Source organism: Sabethes cyaneus, chromosome 3 (assembly GCF_943734655.1).
Source record: "Sabethes cyaneus chromosome 3, idSabCyanKW18_F2, whole genome shotgun sequence".
Classification (NCBI taxonomy): Eukaryota; Metazoa; Arthropoda; class Insecta; order Diptera; family Culicidae; genus Sabethes; species Sabethes cyaneus.
The window spans coordinates 212,476,563-212,498,615 of NC_071355.1; the positions used below are offsets into that span (position 1 = coordinate 212,476,563).

The 22,053-nt window shown below is 36.7% G+C and overlaps 1 protein-coding gene across 4 annotated transcripts in view; it reads right to left on the reverse strand.

Moving 5' to 3' along the window:
* Positions 1-6,308: 6,308 nt before the first annotated feature.
* The window catches only part of LOC128744026 (sodium/potassium-transporting ATPase subunit beta-2), a 53,895-nt gene continuing 38,150 nt past the window's right edge, over positions 6,309-22,053 (reverse strand). For all 4 annotated transcript variants that reach the window (XM_053840768.1, XM_053840767.1, XM_053840766.1 and 1 more), the window contains exons 3-8: positions 13,181-13,321; positions 12,717-12,836; positions 12,494-12,657; positions 12,321-12,431; positions 12,088-12,256; positions 6,309-12,026 (exon numbers count right to left, since the gene is read on the reverse strand). In XM_053840768.1, the coding sequence (XP_053696743.1) occupies positions 11,923-12,026; positions 12,088-12,256; positions 12,321-12,431; positions 12,494-12,657; positions 12,717-12,836; positions 13,181-13,321 (809 nt within the window). In that variant the 3' untranslated portion in view covers positions 6,309-11,922. The remainder of the gene's footprint in view (positions 12,027-12,087; positions 12,257-12,320; positions 12,432-12,493; positions 12,658-12,716; positions 12,837-13,180; positions 13,322-22,053) is intronic.

Genomic DNA, 22,053 nt, shown 5'->3' on the forward strand with positions numbered 1-22,053 from the left:
AACCCGAAAAATAGCGATCTTTAGCTTTGCTACTCCGTTTGCCACACTGCAGAGCACATATTTTGGCCAAATTTATCATCCTGATTCCAATCCAAGCACACATTTTGAAAACTTGCTGGTATTTAAAGCTGGAATCACACGGACCATCAGCGAACATCATCGACAGCGTATCTTAACGGAACGTCAGTGATGGTCGCATGCATTTTCAATGTGCGCATTCACACGCGTCCGGAACGTCACGTCACGGAACGTCAAGGCACTCGTGTGAATGCGCCAAGTAGCTGGCAGGCAGCCATGTTTTCGATGCCAACATGTTAGCGTTAGCGTAAACGAGAAATCTAGAGTGACTATATACAGAGTGGCGACAATGTCAAAATTGGAATGATAATTATCTGTCAGTGTCATTCCAATCGAGCAGACGACCTATCCAACGCGTATGCAGGAAAGAGAAAGAAAAACCGTGGAAAAGCCGCATTGCATACATTTGGGATGACTTGTCGCCACTCTGTATATAGTCACTCTATGTTACTGCATTGAAATTTGACACTTTTGGAAGCGTTGACAGTTTTGGAAGCGCGATGTTATCCTCTGTCAAATACATAGCAAGGGATAGCACAGCGCATCCCCTCGGAAAATGCATGCGACCATCACTGACGTTCCGTTACGATAGCTTAAGCCAGCGGAAGACGAAAATCATTCTGTACCTTGGTAACAAAAGAATGCATCTCTTTTGTTTACTGTTGTTGTTTGCCTCATTTTCAAGCACCAACACACATATAACTGGAAAGCTCTGTAGTGGTTTACCGTCAGATCATACCCCTTCTTTTTTTGTTTTTTCTCGAAAGTACTCCCAATACGAGTGACAATGGTGCAAAAATATATTTTTTTCGTTGACTCTAGAATTTACTACGATTTCTTAAACAATGCAAATTGCAAGAATGTTGAATTTCTTTTCACCAAATCACGAATGTCAAGTTTTAAAAAATTCGTTTCGGCTGCACCGTTTATCAAAATTTTCAGATTTTCTGGCAGCATTGCACAACAGATTTTGAGGATTTTGACAGATGTGTGTCAGCGGTTGAGTGAAAAGAACAAAACAAATGAAAAGTTAACGATTACTTTTTTTTCGTTTCGTGCGTTGCATGCCACAAGAGTAAAGAGTGGCGCAAATGGGTTCGAAGTGGTGAAAATAGAGACACTGGTACAAAAAGGCATGCAATAATACATACGAGAAGCGACCGGTTGAAACATACGTATTTTATTTTTTCATTTTTACAGTAGTTAGAGGCTTTATTAAAGAAAGTTTTATATGAGTATCATTTCTAAGAGTCAAAACCGAACATTTAATGAAAATAAATTTTTTTTTTTGACGGAAAACCTCTCGGCCGTTGATGACACCGACGATGGAGTTCCTCATTGGATATCCAGTTGTCAGGCCACCAGGCACGAATGATGTATCGCAGGCACCGGTTAATGAATACCTGCAGTTTTTGCGTTGTCTCCGCTGAGACGCACCATGTTTCGCAGGCATACAGCAGTACGGATTTAACGTTTGAATTACGAATTCGGGTTTTCGTACGTAGAGTGATCTGGTTTGAGAGTTGAATCAATATATATAGAATGCCAGTGTCGCTGCAGTGCTCGTGGTAAACATCACACATTTGAAAATTACGTATTTACACTGTATGCGCATATGTGTGAGTGATCGATTCGAAACGGGAATCTGATTGTCAAACTAAAAAGGCAACCCAATAAAAAATCCTTCTGCTTTTCCGTAAATCACGTAGGATAAATCACCCGATTTGGTCGTTTTGGGGTATTTCGTCGGCAGGAAAATTTTCAATTGGGCAATTTGACAATGTAGTTCCCGTATCCAAGACACGAACCAGCAACATGTTTGCCACCAAAATATCCATGAAACACCAGCGACACTGGCATTCTATATATATTGATTATACTGGTTTGAGCGCCAAATGTTTCGCAGACCTACAAAGGTACCCCTGGTCTTCCTGATCCGTGTGGCTATATCAGTCTTGGTACCATCATCGGGCGTTGTCTGGCAACCAAGGTATTGAATGGCGTCTACCTGCTCAACTTGTTGTCCCGCTACTGTAAAGTTGGTGGAATTGGCAGTGTTCACTACCATAGAGCATAGACTTAGTTTTCGCTACATTGACTATGAGACCTGCTGCCTGGGAGCTCTCGGAGAGGTCATCTAACTGGCTCTGCATATCGTTTCGGCGTTGTGCGAGCAAGACAATATCGTCGGCTAGGTCGAGGTCATTTAGCTGCTCCATCGTTAGAGGATTCCAAGGCAATCCTCGATTTGGTCTACTGGGTTTACACAAAGAGTGAACGTTTTCAGAATGCCGCGACACATTCGGAAGCAAATGTCCACTGTGAACAACAGTGACATTTATATTCACCTCGTTTCATGTTCATGTTGGCTAGCGCATTTACACTATCCAGCTTTTTACGCGCTATAATGGCGGACGCTATAAATTGCGTTCGTAATATTCGAACAATCTTTTTGACAACTCTGCATACATCAAAACTGGGCACTCTTCTCCTGTACCGCAGTGTTGCTCTTTGTTTCGTTTACGCAAAAGAAGGAGAGTAATAGTTTTGTTTACATTTCGCACATTTTTGCTCTCCTTCTTTGGCGTAAACGAAAGAAAGAGCACGATAGTGTTGCAAGAGAAGAGTGACAGATTTGATGTATGCAGAGTTGTCAAAAAGATTGTTCGCATATTACGAACACAATTTATAGCGTCCGCCATCATAGCGCGTAAAAAGCTGGATACACTTCACAAAAGTTTGGTGAATTTGGTTCCGCTATGGTTTGGTTTCATCGCGAAATTTTATTGCTTCTTTGGCAATTGAATAAATAGACTAATCTCAAGTTTTTTAGTCTTGACCTTGAAATGCGGTCATACATATATATTAATATTTTTTGAAACGATGGTTCTACAATTGATGAAGGGACGGTAGGGGAAAGAAATGAACATTTTTTTTTTGGTAAAGGAGGGGAAGAGCGGAAAGGAAGGGGAGGTATTGGTAGCTATGCTTGACAAGTAGTCATTTTGACTCCTACCTTTTGTCCAATGCTGAAAGGTGCATGAGTCGAACCAAGCTGTAATCTGAGATTATAACCGGATTCGAACCCATAACACCCGCCAGGGCATGTGGTTCGCTGGTACTTGTACCTTTGAACCATAGAGGCGCTGGACAAAAGGAGACCGCAAAATCCACTTCTCAAGAATAGCGACGCGTTTGGTTGGGTTATCGACACATATTGTGCCGCTTCCTGCATCAATTGCAGATTACCACCGAGCGAGAAGTTTTAATCTAACTACTACAGCCTGAATTCGTTAATTGGGCCACGATTGCACTCCAGCTGATTCGCTAATTGGGCCGACTGACAGTTGTTAGAAATTTCTAAACTCGAAAATTCCATACAATTTTGACATTCAAGTTGTCATATAGCCCAATTAGCGAACACCCAATTAACGACCGAATTAACCGCCCAATTAACTAACCACCAATTAACGAAACTTTGCTGTATTTACTTTCAGGACGACGACACTATGCCGGCCCTTACGACTTGCAAGGTACTGCACGTGACGTTGTTCGTCTGTCAGCGTGTGTTAGCCGCGTTTCTCGGCGCGGGTTTTCGAGGTTTCCCTTCCTTTCCGCTCTTCCCCTCCTTCACCAAAAAAAAAATTCATTTCTTTCCCCTACCGTCCCTTCATCAATTGTAGAACCATCGTTTCAAAAAATACTAATATATATGTATGACCGCATTTCAAGGTCAAGACTAAAAAACTTGAGATTAGTCTATTACATAGGAACGGGGCCTATATTTCAGAATATGTGCAATGTGTACTTTTTTCCTGATTTTTGCATCTTTTTTTTATTGCTGCATCATCGTAGTGGGATTCGGATTGCATATGCATATGGACGTGCGAGTAATGCCTGAAAATTTGTTCACGTTCATGTTCACCGAAGGGGTAAAACCACCCTTACCTGGGTCAGGAACTGAAACGGTTGCACTTTATCCACAGACAAACAGACGAGACACTCGCGATAATTCCATCGTCCAATCAAAAACTAATCATTTTTTAAAAAAAGCGTGTTTCGCAACATGGCCACACCGCGGCGCGCTAGTATTGCTTCGAGTTTTCAGTATAAAACCACACAAATGTACAAAACCCTACAGCATAAAACCTTTCAAATGCAAGCTACTCCGCAACATGCAAAACAGAGCCCAGTAAACCATTTGATTTGTATATCTCGATTGCAACTGAGGTATACGAAATCATATCTGAACGAAAAAGTTATATTTCACGCCATATAAGAACATATATGTACCAAAGTGGAGGCGATATACGTGCGAAAATTTTGACAACTATTTGTAATTCTATTTTGCGCAGTTTTTATAACACGCAACTAAATACTACTGAATATATGATATAGATATTATATATCAATATTGCAATTGTTTATTCTGCTTTATAATTCACAGTCATGAATTGTATATGAAGACACGCACGACTGCAAAACAACTTATTGTTCACTTCGATTTGGCATACTCTAATTATTATACAACTCCAATATGAAATTGACATGAAAACGATTTAATGTGAACTTTCTATTACGACTTTGTGTTATCTGGGAGGGTGCTAGTGGGCAAGCAAAATGTGCAGGACGATGGTTTTTAAAGGATTTTCTTCTAAGTGTCATGTCAGTTCGTCAGTGCTTTATCTATGCATTCACCAGCCTACAATGCCACGTAAGACGTCAGACTTGTAACCTCTTGACGATTGCTCTGTAGCATTGGTGATACTTATTGATCTCCTGTAAATGTCAAGATTACCCCGAATACGTACATGATATGATAATAAGCAAATATTTTCGTACGTGACTTAACCATTCATCAAAATGTCGTGTAGAAATGACATGCATTTGCCGCTTTTTTCTTACAGTTGTAGTTGGAATAGTATGGAGAAGTGATAAAGAATAAGCTGTATGGGAAACCTTCTTATTTAAAACCGTGTTGTTTGGGGGAAAGCTGTATGTTTGACTTACGTGCGCAACAGCAAAAGAGTGAGAGTTATTTTTTACTGGACCAGCATAGAAGAATCCACTCACTCGGTTTGTTTACGCTTACGACATTCGCCGTTTTGTTAATTCTATCTTCAAATAAGTGTCTCCAAGACTGGTGACATTTTCTCCACCATACTGAAAAGTGTACGACATGTAGAACAAAAGATGTTTTCGTTATTCTTGCATTTCTTTTCGGTGCTTGTGTACCAGTAACATGTCGCAAGACTGGTAGCAAGAGAAAATGGTAAATGTCTTCAAATTTTTGTCGCCAACAAGTACATTTAACGTCCCTGGTTGGGATGCGTATGAGCTACCTTAAATTCACGCCGCAAATAGTACAGAAAAAGTTGGATGGAAAACATTCGCATAACATATTTTTATGAACAAAATTTTTATTCTGAGCTTAAAAACTGCTTTTTCAAAATTATCCCGAGGGGTCCGAGAATTTTATAAAATTACGAGTATACCCAGGTAACCAACAAGCATTAACATAAACAGCAAATCAACCGCTTATTGGTATATCTGGCATTTTATACTGCACGTTGTTGTATATTAGCTTTTTGACTGCATAGTTGGTGTAAATTGGCATCCAAAATTCCATTCAAATTCTTCGCGTCAGTAATCAGATGTGTATAAGCATTGTCAGCACTATAAGAAGGTTAGCGGTGAAATAGCGTATATATTTTGCCGCAATAGCATTGAAGGTGACTTAAATGCTTTTTGGCTTGCATTTGAAAAGCATTAGTGATGCTTATTGATTAACTGGGAAGTTAGAAATTTTTTAAAACATGTTGTTCTTGCTCGCCAATTAATTATCAAAGCATTTCATGGTTTACTAGAGTTATTGCCGGAAAGCTCGACTTTCCTAAACATTTATTCGCTAGAAATATTCGTATCTCCATGCTTGATAAACTAGCATACACCAAAAAAGATGTTTCTTGGGAGTATTCAATTCTAAATAGTAGTACGTCTTCATTTTTTAAGTAACTTAAAAAAAGTTGATTTCTATTAGATGGTCTCATTTGCATTTTTTAGTTTTAAAAATAAATTATGTATGCCTAGCTGAAAGTTCTCGCATGGAAATTATTAAATAAAGGAAAAATATCCATTTACAATGTATGTTTCAGGTTCAGTGTTAGGAGGAGCGTAAAATGATGTACCAGAGCAAGGACAGAAAACAAACAATAATATCAAGGCTTTTATAACCACTATGGATGTTTTATTGATTTCTTTCTTAAAAATGTTTACATTCAAGCATAATCGAACGACCAAATTATTTCTTCTTTCTGTTTTATCTAGCACTCACCAGCAATCCGTAATATAATTCGACTCTTTTTGTTCCATCACTGACTATCTTTTACATGTCGTAAAATAATGATTTCCGTATTTTTTTTGCTTTGGGTTATTTAAATGGTTTTGGGAATTTTATACAGATTTTCTTTAAAATTTCTAGTTTATACTTGGTATTGTTTCCTTAATATTAGTTTTACATGCATTTATCAACAAAACAAATAACTTTGGTAAATCAATCGTTGAAACAGCTTGGATATAAAAATAGTGAAATCTTTTACTACCATTTTGTTGATTCATTTAGCTCGCGTGAGATAAAAATTATTACGAAATATATTGAAGAAATTTTACAAACAAAAAGTTTTGCATCATTTGTTATCGGTAATAGTAGTAGTAGTCGGTCATCGAAAACATAATTTAAAATTGTATGCTATTGCCGCACTTCAATTTTTTTATTTTTTCCTAGATCGCTAGACTATTTGGAGCACGAGTAACATTCAAGTGCGTACTTCTAACTATTTATAACAGTTGTCTATGCCCCTTTATCAGCTTTACGGTTATTTTTGCCGGATGTTCTACTGTGTTTGCGATTGTTTAGTTGTTATTTAAAAATGAAAGAAGGAAACAAAAAATCGGATTATGATGAGTGTAGAGTTATTTTTCTTTATTTCATATATCTTGTTGAATAATTTCTTCAAATTTCGGTGGCGCTCAATATGTTTGTAAAGATTATTTCACCTTGTTAGTATTGCCGCCATATTATTGTGTCAACATTTAAAGTTTACTATATTTCTTATTTATTTTATGTATAGCATGTCTAGATCAGTTTTACTTACGTACGAGAAATCTAACTGTAGTTACTAAATTAAGTTCTCTTATGTAAGTTCCTAGCAATTATCGCAATGCTAAATATATTTACTTTTTCAACGACCGACTTGGTTGCTGTGTGATAATGTGGAATGCGAATATTCGAATGTGTAACAACGCTTGCTATAACTAGCTTCAATGAACGCAAGACGGTCAATTAAGAAATGTTAGACTACTTTTTTTACGATTCATATTCTCAAGACTCAAACGTAACATGAAATCCGATCAATCGACTTAGGCATTGTCTTGCAACAAATATATACAACTTCCTAAAGCTTAATTTACATACATTTAGTTGCAGTTATGACAATGATATCTGATGGCGAGAAAAATTGATGGGAAAAATTGGAAAACGTAAAATAAAACAAAAAGCATATCGGTTTCGTAGCTATATTGGCTTCCTAGCAAAACTCAAAATTTATTCCGCTGTGGATGCTCATACACAGATTGCAGAAAGCTCATTATACTTAATGTCTATTGCTTCGCAACTACAGCACCTGAATCCAATATAGTTAAATTTGAAATGGACAACCAGTTGTTCATAAACTGAACCATAGGGTTTCTATAATTTTCGATTGAATTTTAAATATAAAATTAAATGGTGGCAAACTGGTGTGAAGTGGTTAATTTCAAAATTGTAGATAAAAAAAATCAAATTCAAAGAATGAATTGCAGTTAAAGGGGTGCTCGTAATTCGTGTAACAGTTTATAAACATTTCTTTTAAAAAATCGTTTTAAGTTCTCGTTTTATTTTTTTTTTATTTTCAGAAATTCATAATTAACACGCGCAAAATGTGTGCGTCATTTCGGTAGTTCTGATTCGAAGGTGGTCCATTTATTTCAAAGTTTCAATGCTTTGAGGCCTGTGAAATGCCTGGCGAGTTGATAGATGATGTTCTAATGTGGATGTCAATAGAATATTGATCAATCATGCAATGTCGACCCTGCCCCCTGATATTCATGACTGTTTGTAATGTAGTGATTATAATGGAGTTTCGAAAAGTTGCGGAAATAATAATAATAATAATAAAAAAATACCGGACATAACGCTCAGCAAAAATCATCGCCTCTACTTGAATATGCAGCTTATACAACATCAATTACAATTACAAAATAAAATATAATTTTCGAAACTTGTCAAAAATAATGTGTCGTAAACGCATGCATGCTAAGTTGCTTTCTTAAGCGGGGTACACAGTTGAAAAGAAATGGATTAAAAGATAGGACAAGAAATACTCAAGAAACCAATTTCTTCGAGGATTTCTTAACCAATTTTTTAACGCAACCCTTACAAGAAAATTTATTTTTCGTTCAGGTGGTGCCGTTTCATATGCAATTGAACTGAAATGTCACTTTTCCTTTCGGCATTATATCTGATTAAATTATTCTTACAAAAAAAACTGACAAAACTGCAAATGTTAGCATTTCTTTATTTTTTTTTAGCATTTTTTCTCGAGCTGTTTTCAACTGTGTACTAAGCTTTGATAAGAGGGATGTTCGCTAGCGTTAAGTCTCACTGTAAGTGTAAACCGGACCGTAAATTAATAAGCGTATATGTAAATCAAACTAACAGCTTGTGTCTATAGATCTTTTAATTTTTATTTCAATAATATTTCAATAAAAAGATATCATAACTTTACAATGTTGCTTGTTTATTTTTTAGTATGATTTTGTTCATATTTTCCATTAGTTTCTTTACGTTTAGCGGTAATCGTGTGTATGTGGTGGGTGTTTTAATAGCTTGTTGTTGTTGTTGTAAGTGAATGAAACTATGTTTTGCATTAAGAACCCCTTTAAATGCCATTACTTTTGCATATTGTGGTTTGTTTGTAAGCGACGCTACCCTGCGGTCTGCTATAAGTAAAACTATTTGATTCCGTTGCCTTAACTGGATTTTTTTTATAAGTAGTGTGTAGCTGTTGCATGATCTATACGGGAGCAATTATTATTCTGCTTTATTTCTACGGTAGTTTAAATGTAACAATCAGTTTCACTGTTTTTTTTTCATTCGAGCTGGTTTCATTATTTGTATACTTTCCAGTTTGTAACACATTTTCAGCTATTCAATCATGTTCTCAGAGATAATAGTAGTCATAACGTAAAAATAGGTCTAATAATTTAGTCACAATCAATTTCACATACCACTTGTAATAATCGTTTCTCTGATAGCATCTTAAATATAATCTAAACAAATCAATATCTTCTTAAATAAAATTTCGCTTTCATTAGGTTCATTTCGTTTGTTTTTAAAAATATTGACTAAGTTTATATAAAACTATTCAGCCTAAGCTCAAAAAGTAAGGGTGCCATACTGATATGGCATTCTGTTGTATTTTCTCTCTTCTGCTGTGTGTTTTGTTATTGTTTAGTTAATCGTTCATTAAAGTTACACTATGCGTTAGACTAACAAATTTATCAACTTTATCAATTGGTTTTTGCTTTGCAGGATTTAATACATGAACACAATACCCAAGGTAGACTAAAAGGTTAAAGTAAGGAAGCTTAACATAAACAAAATACTTTCGCTCCGTCGATCTCGGTTTCAATAATTTAAGAGTTTGAATAAATATTATATATTAATCGAGAATACGACAAAAACAAAAATGTTCAAAAATGTGAACAAAACGAGCCAGGCCAAACGATTCCTAAACGAATTCCGTTCGACAATGAATTGAAACATTGAAATTGCCATGGTGCACTATCAATTAACACTCAATTATAGCTTTGCTTTGTGTTTATGTTTTTTTTTCTTTTACTTTACTATTTTCGATCCCGTTCACTCGTTTTGTTTTTTTTTCGCTAGCTGTTGTTATTTATACGAGGCTCAATTTTTTATGTTTTGTTTTCAATTTTTCCTATCAATTTCTCCCAATAATATTTTCTTTGTAATAATATTTTCAACAACTGTTATAATTCGTAAACTGAATAGTTTCATCCGCTTGTGTGTGTGTGAGAGTCTATTTTAAACAGCATTATGCAGCCATCATATAATGATGGCCCGCCTCTATAAGGGGGGAAAAGGAGGCAGTAAATATTATCGCTCCTGTTTTAAAGGCCCGACGAAGCGATGATCGCATCAAAATGGCTGACTGCGCTTCGATTAGCATCGGCTGACAGTCGTTCCGACAGCGAGAGTCGCCCGCAGCTCGGTGAATCTTATTTTCATCAAACTAAATGATCTTTTGTTAAATGACGAAGTACCTAATTACATTATCAAATTTACTTGTTTACTCTTATGCATCGATTTGCTTCCTATGTTTAATTACACCAAATTATATCTTTTGTTTGTTTTATGTTTTTTTTTTCATTTCGCCTTAGTTCCGCTTGTTTGTTAAGTCATTTGTAACTCTTTACAGTAAGGTCATGAACTTGTCTTTACGTGGGCATTTTTTATGTTTTATTTATTTTTTTGTTGGGCAGTGAGTGTAAGAATAGAAAGAGGCCCTTAAACGTGTTTCCCATTCAAATGATTTTGACTGCACTTGTTTGCACTAGGGTTTTTGCTTGTTTTTCTGTCAGATCAATCGTTATTCCTATATGTTTCGTGTTTTCTACCGCTGCTTTGTTGATATTTCGCGCAGATATATTTGTGATTTATCATGTTGAGATTTTCGATCCGGAAACTAAATAACCAAAACAACATTGCATCCGATCTCCCCTAAATCACAAATATACCGTGTTTTTTTGTTTGCTTAACGGTTAGTTGTTGAATTTTTAACTGTGCTAATTCACTATAAAAGCTTCAAGTTGGACTCATACAAAAATTATAAGAGTTTTTTTTCTGTCCTACTTTTGCGAGCTTACCGATCTTTACATTGATTAGCGATTAAATTCTTGCGTTTGTACACAGTTCTATGTAACTTCGAAAACAATCTGATTCAGTGTTTTCGAATCTGTTCTAAAATACGTCCGAAACGCGTACATCTGTCATATCGCCTAATGTCACATAGAAGAATTCGTCAAATAGGGGTCGCTCGTTGTCCGTGTGGCTGTCTGTGGATGTCCGTTGGCGTGTGTCTTGTATTTTTTCGTAGGTGTTATTCTCTCAGTCAAATTGAACAATCACTTCTTTCCAAACACCAGAACTCATGCTCATGCTCTTTTTTCTGCTCGATGTCGCGTTCACCTGGGCTAACCTCTTTCTTCGTTTATTTAGCAATTCTTGTTACATATTTTAGGTTATGTTGTTCGCGATTTTAGTTAAGAGTATACATTAAAGAGCTGTACATGTTGCAATTGTCTGTTACTTTTCTTTCGTTTTCGTCCTAAACGAGATGATTTTCGCACTGGCTTTGTTTTTTTTGTTTAATGTCTACGCTTTTTTCTTTATTTTAGTTATATTTTAAATTAATTATTGATCGCACCTAAATTTGTTGTTCTTGGTTTGTAGTTCTGACACTGCCGATGTTCACCACGCTTTGATTTTTTTTACTTTTAGTGAATGTTTATCAATTGTTAATTGTTTTAAATTCATCTTTTCTGTTGCTTTTGGTTGTTTACGCTGATGTTGGTTTCTTCTAGCTTTCTACTGCTTTTGTTGCTCTTATTTTTCGGTCTTCTTCTAGCCCACGTTTTAAATTTCTTCGCCTGCACCTAGACTCATCTTCTACGGCCTGCTTTACTCTTGCCAGCTGCTATTAGAGACGATGGCCGGGTCTCTTAGTCAACCATCAGTTCGAAATGGACGGACCCTCTTCGCTCCGCTCGGTCGTAGAGGATATTGCGGGCCCAGGCTTTGCACTCGATGTTGATCAGTACACCACCTGGGAATGTGGAAAAAAGTGTTTTTTGGTAAAATTACAAGGGTCGGACATTGATACTTACTTTTGGGACTCTCGAAGTGCACTGCAACGATCGGTGGCAGATAGCCTTCGATGTTCTTGAACGGGAAATAGTAATATGGGAATCCTCGACGTGGGATGTAATTGATAGCTCCGATATGTTCATTGTCAGCTGAATTTTCTCCGCTACATGACACCCATACCATATTGGCCTGGAAAGTATTAAATAAATATTGTAATAAACATTGTTGCGTTGAGTTACAGTGTTTGACTAACATTTTTGTCACCGCGGCCAAGTTCAGCACCAATGTGTTCCTTTAGGTCAACTGGCATAGCATCCGGTAAGTGGTCAGTGGTATTATAGAGATCCGGTGTCCAGTTGAAAATCTGACAGCAAAATTATACAGTTAGTTATACAAGACATGCTACCGACATTTACCAACACCAACCTTATTGAGTTTCAAGAATATGCACGGACTTTTCTTCTGGAAGTTGAATCGGTTCGCTTTGGTGCAGGGGCTCCACTCATTCATCGGTACCTTGCATACCTTTCCCTCGGGCGGTGGGCTATCGAACGAGCAATCAACGCGGTTGTCCTCTTCGGATAGGTAGGCTGTTTCAGGACAGTAGAGTATAGTGATTTTATCATTTGTAAAAACCAGTTCTACTTACGTTCCAAAAACTCATCGATTTGTCTTGTCCAGGCTTCTATGTTACCCTTATCGGATGCTTTGTACCAGATTAGTGTACTCTCCACATTCGCTTCGTTGGGCATCGGCCGGAAACCCAAACCTGTGAACGTGCAGACACATTTTAACCCAAAAAAATCAATTTTTGATCGCTTAGCAATAGTCATGGTTGTCGAACAGGCTATTATTTCAACTTCAATAGGGTTGAAATTGAATTTAAATCATGTATCTTTCACTTAATTTGATTTGACTAAAGCTGACTTTTCACTCTTTATTTTTTAATATTGTCTGGCAAGGTGAACCTTAAATAAATTATGCCTTCGTAGAATTCAAAGATTTCTAAATATTTTTTTCATGCAAGTTACAGTAAAATTCTTCCGCTCACATGCTTTATAGCGGAAATTTTGGTTCAAAACTAACACCTAACACTATTGCTTAATTACTTACCTGGATTCGACCCTATTAACGATTCGGATAGTTGATATTTGGGCATCTTCATATCCAGTGTTTGCCAGAATACTGCAAGCATTGCTACGAAGAATCCAACGAGGATTGCGTAGAACACCAGGTAGAAGAAAAGAATTTTGGCTGTAATGGAATAAGAATAGTTCCGGAATTAGTACTGATTGACATTGTTTTATAGATTTAGAATAGACGATGCGGAACTGGAAGGGCACTTTCTTTAGTTTTTTTTTCGGAAATATAGCTGGAATCATGAATATCAAGTGGGTTCAGGAGGTGTCAGCAGACAAAAGAGTGATAATTTCGTTTTGTCTTCAGCGTTGAAATAAATTTGTTTTGAATAAATTAAAAAAATAAAAATATTCCGTAGGGTATGTTGCTGCTTCGTCATAATTGCCTATTTCCGTCCTATCCAACACAAATTATTAAAAATATCAGCATTTTTATGACACATAATGCAAAACTAGTTATTCCCTAATATTTTTTTTTGTTGTCTATCATACGCGATCAATCAAAGTGAGCTGAGATCTATTTAAACGCTTTTTATCATTAAAGAAGTCCTACCAGCCAAATTTCCTATATTTTTTCGTGCGACGAAGAAGAAAATGTCGCCAATCGTTTTAATTTCCGACATTCATAAATGAAAATAACTCACGTAAGGCATTGTTGTTATTCTACAGCCAGGAAAGTTTGCCTGACCTGCAGAAATTTTGCAGAATAACATTTGTCATGCCGTCCTACACAAATGCATGCGCGTTAGCTTCATAAATATAGTTGTGATTTTTAGTTCGGATGATGAAAAATTTTGATGGACGGATTTTAAAACGGTACGACGAATTTAAGAAATAAAGTTGCGTAATTTCAATAATATGCTTTAATAATCGCTTTTTAGTGATTTCAAAGTTCACGGATCGGAAGGTTTACAAGTGACTGGTGACAAAGGGACCCCGAGTAAGATCGGGCGATCATCTAGTAAATACACTCAAGTCTGTTTTTACACGGGGGTTACAGGGCGCGTAAATAAAAACCGTTTAAAAAAATCCTCGTTAATTCAATAATCGTCATGAACTCGCGTTCAAAAATGGTCGCAAAAACATGTTATTTCTAAAATCTTCGTAAAAATATTGGGATTGATTAAAAGATCATCACTGTTCAAAAGGTCGCTGTAAAACCCGTGTTAATTCTAAAAATGTTGTATAATACCGGTCATTCTAAAAATGTTGTATACTACCGGTTTTTTCAAAAACTGTCATAAAAATAAGCCGTGTTAATTCAGAAATCGTCATAAAAGTTGCGTTAATTCAAAACTTGTAGAAATTAACCGTGTAAAACAGACTTGAGTATATATAAATTTTCAAATAAATGAATAAATAAACAAAAACAGAAATCTTTAGATTAGTAAGAATGTCTGTTCACCCTAAGCCTAGGGCGTAACGTCTTTCTAAGACTTCACACTTCTTTATCGACAGACAGCCGGCTATTAGAGTACAGGACAGTTACGGGGCTGGTGCAACAGTACTACTGATTTTATCTAGCAGCATCGGCTAGACGAGTTTCGAACATACGACGACTAGCTTGTTCGATCAGCATCGTACCGCCACCGTACCGACAAACTAACAGGGTGGACTGTTCACCCTAATGGGCTCCAAAATTACTGAACCGATCGTCACGAAAATGGAGCGTGTAAGAACTTTCAGTCAATTATCAGTACAGTTGTTATAAAGGTAGGTGGCTGCTTATTTTGCTGAGCGGATGAAAATAAAAATTTGTATGGTAAACCTCTTGAGTATTGGTAGTTTTGCTATATTGCCAGTTTTGCTCAGTACCGTTATTTAGGTGAGGATGGAGAGCAATTGTTTATTTTCGACCAAAGACTATTTTTTTAAATGTGGTTTTAACCATTTGGTCATTCATCACGTAACCAAAGATTAGCAAATTGCATATATTGGTTTTCGAGTATAGGGATCACTGCTCGAAAAAATTGACAGCCCTATATATGAAGGTGAATATAAAACGCGTTCAGCGAATACAGTTTTACCCCTGGTAGTACTCTTTTATCTGACAGTCCATGAACATGACTACTGAGCTGCTGACGGTGTTTGTCTTTCTTAGTTTTCTACCCTTCAAAACAATTCATTAATGAATTGCAGTGATACTGAATGATTGCCCGACTAACCTGCCGGTCAATTATCTTTCCTGATATTTTAGATATCAGAGTTTAGTTTTTTAAGCTGCATGCTTTTTGAAATGTGATGCTGATCTAACAAGCCAGTCGTCGTATGTTCGAATCTCGGCTAGACGGTGCTTGCTAGATAGAGTCAGTAGTATCGTTGCACTGGCCCCGTAATTTTCCTGTATTCTAACAGTCGGCTCCCAAGCAACAATGTGAGTTTTATTGTACTCTTATGGTGGTCTTCAAGACCAATTTTGGTCTTAAATGCCACCATAAGAGTGTAATAAAACCCAAATTGTTACTTGGGCTGTGAAGTCTGTCGATAAAGAAGGGTAATGTCTACCCAGCTAGCATTTTCATATGTATAAAAAAGGTAAAAATCAGCATTACGTACAGATATACATGCTAAATAAATCGTATTTCATGCGCAAAATTGGCATATCCGCACTATTTTGGAGGCGATATACGTGATTACGAATAATTTTGAGCGTTACGACTATATAAGTATTTATATACGATAATATCCGATTAAGCGCGAGTCGCTCCGTACTACTCTACGATTTTGTGCTGAAAATCGTATGTATGTCAGTCATTATCATTATATACGACAGAAAATCAACTTGATCCCACTTTATCCAGTTTTAGTTACGATTTCGAGTTTGTTAGGAGATATTTACGATAGTTTTCGTACATTGATATACGAGTTGGTGCTAGCTGGGTAAAGCATTCTCATACATTTTTCTTGAAGCCGTCACGTCAAATATGACAGCAGCTGTAAGAATTGTGCAATCATACGGTTTTATGCTTCAGAAAATTTGTTGCATGTGGGATGTAGATAATAAAACATGTTCGTTTTTTCTGCCATCGCCAACATAAGAAGGGCAAAATTCTGACTTTTGATTAGTCTTATTTTTTACGATAAACGAAAGAGTGGAAACAACACACTGCATTCGTCATATGTACTGCGCAGTAATTAATACATGCGTTGTCTCGTATAAATTCTGTTTCAAAATTTGTTGTCTACCTCTATTACCACCACTATCGGAGGCGGCTTCAGCTGACAGCTGTCGTGACAGAGATCTGGTCTAAAGACGGTATAAATGGTGGTATTGATAAAGCCGATAAACAGATATTCTATATGAAAGTATTCGGATTACATTCTTCTGCCATTGGGTTTACTCAACGATGAAGTAAGGGGCGGAAATCGTTGTTTTGATGTTTTGATAGTTTTGCTCAAACGAAACTGTAGAAATTTACATGTAAGTGTTTTTGCGTACGATGAGTATTTCCGTAAGGTCAGTTTTGCTCTATGATAGTGGCTTAGGTACCGAAGAAGTTGAACACATTGTGGGGTTCTACTTATTGTTTGTTTTATGTGCATAGTTTTTTTTACATTTTTGAGCAATAATTCCACAAAAAAATAAAAAATAGACAAGAAACTACCACAGCACGAAAGAAATATTGCAGAAATTACAACCGGAAAACCTGCAGAAGACTGTTTGCTCTAAAGATGGTAAGCTCAAGCTACCCTACTAGCACGGTTGTTACAAAGTTGTTGTGGTAACCGAAATATGACTAATTTCAGTCGTAATTCGGTTGCTTCAACTAAATGCACCTAAAGTGTGCTACTTGGGTAATGTTCTGCCGTACTCTAATTACTTTTTATCAATTTTTGTCAACAAATAAACTCTACATCAAAAATGGAGCGCCCCTTAAGGCTAGTTTTGGATACTCTCTTCTATTTAGGAGTGAAAAATTTTCCCAAGAAGGTATTTTTATCGATCTAAATAATGACCGACGTACTATTAACTTTGGTGATAAACGTAGATGGGGTGAAACCTCTAACTAATGGTTTACTTGCATTTTTGACTGATATAGCAGCATGAGGCCGAGTATTGTCATGATGTAAAATATAGATACAGACTCAGATGCTTACTGCAGACGAATAATATTTTTAGTATAAAAACAGGTGATACCATTGTAATACAACTTTATGCCTATCATTGTAATACAGATGCCAAAACAAATCTAAATATCAGAGTGTAACAAATTCACAAATTTGTTCAACCGTTTGCTCTGTCCCTGAATATTTTCAAATATTGTTTTCTCCTACAACGACAAACTGTTTGCTCTGTGCACTAAAAAGAACCAAAGAAATATACATTGACTATTGAGTGCTCTGCAGGAAAGGACCATTTAAAGAAATTAGTCGAAGACGGAGCGAAGCAAAATAAAAAATGCTCTAAAACAGCAAGAGCTTATTGACGTGTTTTCTACGCTTCTCAGTAAATACTTACATTGTTAACTCGTTTAATTTGTAACACACGGAATAAATCCTGCACATAATAAATGCTACATAGTCTAATTTCATTGCATTATGATTATGACTAATTTGGAAATGGTAATAATCAAGCGTCGTGGCTGTAAATAAAATTTCAGTTACATTTATTCTTCTTCGGTATTTCTTTTATTTTGTATCAGTATTAAGTTTTCCTAAAGTGTTAAACATCACCTGCTACTTTTGCCTGCTAATTGTGTAATTTTGCAACGCAAGAGTAGCCATTTGAAGTCAAAATTAAATATCAGAAGTGTTCCACCTGTTGTTCTACGTCTATTGGTGACAAATAGCCACAGGGCTGCCTGTATACAGGCATATAGAATATGACTACAAATCACCAGTATCAGTTTGATAAACACCGTAACCTTTTGCCGTTTTCATCATCTCACTTTTTCTGCCGGAGCTCGTTCATTTTTCAGCCTCACGACATCACGGCGGCGTTATGTATGGGTCTCGGTGAATAGGAAACCTTCCATGGAGCGGCCGTTGATTCGTTACATGACACACGGGTTAGAAGAAGGGATCAGTCTAACTCACCCGGTTTTCACCTCCATTTGCAAATATGGGCGGAGGATACTACACATATGCCTACATGCACACTGCATGCAGCCTTGGGCAGAAAGCTCTTATAAATAGGAAGAAAGAAGAATGAGCTTTCTCCTTGGAGGATAGCGCACTGTTGATTGTGACCGTAACGAGTGCTATAATCTCAAGCCTTTATGTACAGTTAGTTGTAGGCACCGGTTGCTTAATTATCTCGTTTGAAATTAAGCAAGGTTTAATAAATAGGCATGTATTTGAAACGAACTCTGCAGTGGGACGTTATAGTATACTATATGCCACCATCAATTGTGGGAATTCCTTTCAAAATAATTGTACTTATGAGTTGCAATTTCAGACCTTTCAACTCAATTGGATTGGTACCAATCTGAGAGAGAGGAGTCAGCTCAGTGACAGATTGATTGTTTTCGTTTTCTTCTTCTTCTTATAATTGATGAAGAAAATTCAAATAGCACCATTTAAATCAAGTCAGCATGCTCGGGTTTGCAAGGGGTTTGAAATTTCATCGCAAATAAATGTTTCCATAGTTTTATTCAATCAAGCTAGCCCGGTTCACAGTGACAGTTCTTATCCGGTTTCACCCGACAGTTCGATGCGCAAAAATAATTCCAGCTGGCTCCTCTCTCTCAGGTACCAATTAGTGGTACAGTCAACTTTCGTTCGTTGGGCTATCTTTAACTGGGCTACGTTTTAATCGGGCTCCCGTTAATTGGGCTATAGCCCATCCAAAACGAAGTCAAACGTCATTTCTGACAGCGTATTTTTTCTTCCGAGGGGCTCTTGAATATAGTTAATTTAAGTGTGGAAAATAATTTATACAGAAAATATTAAAATTAATTGAATGGAACACAATTGCATCATATCGTTTTCCGATCCCTTATGAACTTGACCCTCCTATTTTTAGCATCACGGTGAAACAGTTAAAAATGCCAATATATATTAACATTGTAGCATGAAATTCAGCTATATACTTATTAAACAATCTAGAACTAAATTTCAACAATGAAAAGATTAGGTTCCACTTTAATTCTGTATTTAATATAAGTGTATATTTTTATAAACCTTTCTGCGACGATTTCGACAAAAACAATCGATATATCTCTCGGTTTTAACATCTCAGCCCAATTAACGAAAGTCTTTCACTAAACGGGCTAAGAGCTTAGTGCAATTAGCGAAAGTTGACTGTATTATCCTTTTATACGCAATCGATGGAGGCGCCTTGTACATTACGATGTAGTTCAAGTGCCAAGCATCAGCATGAAATAAGTAAAATAATATTTTCAGCAGTATACGGCATTTCAATTTTATAAACTACCGAGAAAATAGGTTGAGTTCATCGATTATTCTAGTTGAAAGCACGTATAAGGGGTCGATCGTGATTATCGGAGAAAAATAATGAACAATGCCAGTGTGGTTTGAAATGATTAATTAGCGTAATTATTCAATTACTGTGGCGTACCTATGAATCGGTTTCGAATACCAATTTTAAACTATGTTTCACCAAATTAATATCTATCAGTTAGTGAGTTTGGCTTTTGTGGTAAATGTTACTGAGTAATTTAAAAGATTGATTAAATAGCAACCTAATGAATGTACCGTTTTCCCTAAACATCCCCAACGCAATACCCGATCATCGAGAGCCATTATCACAAATTAAATTCACTGCCCATCAAAGTATGCAATCATAAATTTATGCCTTTGGCATGTTTGTCCTTTCCATAGAGAGACAACAAATTTATCCTTTCAACATCTTATGGTGAAGAAAACACCCCCAGCCGTAATAAAGTGAAGCCTCATTTACATACACACAACCTAACACAAGTCTGGCGACCATTCTTGCTGTGCAGGTAATGTCGAATGATCATGCTGGTTGTATTGGTAACTGTTAGTGTTCGCAAGCTGGTGCAAAGTGTCAGTTCCATTTCGAAGACTTAAACAAACTGGGAAGTATACAGTTGTTTTTTAATCGATTCCGGCCCGGTATGACATTTTTTCCAGATGTATTCATAGACAAGAGAGTGTTGTACAGCTTAACACGGAATGTAGAGTGTCCTGGTACCTATAATAGGCAGCTAGCCTGAGCTAGCCATCCTACAGAGCGTTCTGTTACATTATAGCTTTGCAATTTTCGTTTGGCTTGCCACTTCTTCATTTTAGCGGACCTGTCGTGGAAGACATGCTCATTGGCAGCCGACTAGATGGGCTCGACCGTTAAAGTGGGGCTTTTCCCTAGCACAGAAAGCAATATGTAGGTCATTCAATGATAAAGCTTTTCCGGCAGCGAAACCCACTTTCGGGGAGAGGGAGAGGAAGCGAAGAGAGAAAATTTCGTGCCATACTGGCAGAAGGCACAGGAAGTGGCAAGAATCGAGGTTGTGCTGCATTTATGATGTCGGGTACCAAGGACTTTCTGGGCTTCCGGAGGAAGCAGGCGAGAAGTGGAAATACAAATATCAATTTCGGATACTGGAAAAGTGGATGTCTTCTCTTGCTAGGATTATTGGTAGGAATTCAATGGTGCATGTAAAATGAGAAAGAATATGAATCTGAAGACCTGTGCTTTATCACGAGTTGCGAGTTATTTGATGAGAGCTTATTATATTGAGCAGTGAATTAAATTGCAATAATTTAGCAGGAAATTGCAATAGTTTTAATGAAAATTTGTAATAATGTTGGTCATAAAAACTACAGTCTAAAACCTTGCTTTTTTGAACCACCTCCTTTTGATTCCTTCCTTTTGACCTCCTATTTCAACCTAAAGCAGCTTTACATTGAATGGAGAATCAATATTTCAAAGAGATGAGTAATCGGGAGTTATTTCCTCCAACACAGTGAACATGTCTTGGAATTGAAGCAAAATATCCTGTGGCGAAAAGTAGGCAATTTATATGTATTATGGCGCTAAATTTGCACAAGATGCACGCTTAATTGCAAATCTTCACAATTACTGACGATATTAATATACATTTTGACGACGATGAGCGTAAAACAGATGGCAACTAGAGGACTCTTTATTGAATAGTAAACACAAAAATGATTCTCAATTACACCTCTGAGGAACGCAGAAAACATGCGTAACATCAAGAACTGGAGGTACAAATCGTATCGCATAACCAGGATGTAACGCATAGGAGATCAAGAATAGGGTTGTCTTCCATCAGAGAAGGCTTAGTCAACGACGAGCTACTGCTTTCACCTAGGATCAAAGATCGACTTACTATTGACGAACAAAAATAATCATCTTCTATCAAAGTGGGGACCAAATATTTTATAAAATTTTTATCCTTCCAATGTTGGTTAACTGAAGGGGAGTACAGTACAAAAGAAAAACAATCAGGTTTTTTAAAACAAGCATAAATCTGGCTTTAGTCTTCAAAAGGTCGCATAATCAACCCTTTTGCATGCATTATGCGACCTTCTGAAAACTAATGCCAGAAATATTTAGGTATTTTAAGCATTTTCACCACAAGTTAATTCATGAAAACCAAATGTATTCTTGTTTTGCTTATATACGTTATTACTTTCCATGAAAAAAAACCTACCAAAAGAGAGATGAAATCAAAAGAAATTTTTTACCACCTTTCGGTCATTGCATTGTTTGAACTTGCATTTCTAGGGTCGTGCTAGAAATTAACTCCGAACACTTATTTTTCAAGCTCTTTAGGTTTTAGAACCTACAGACAATTGACAAAACTAGCTGTAACCCGCGTGCATCGCCACGCGTATAATTGAGAGTGAATCGGAGGTACGCTATGTAACGCTAACGCTATGTAACTTAATGAGATG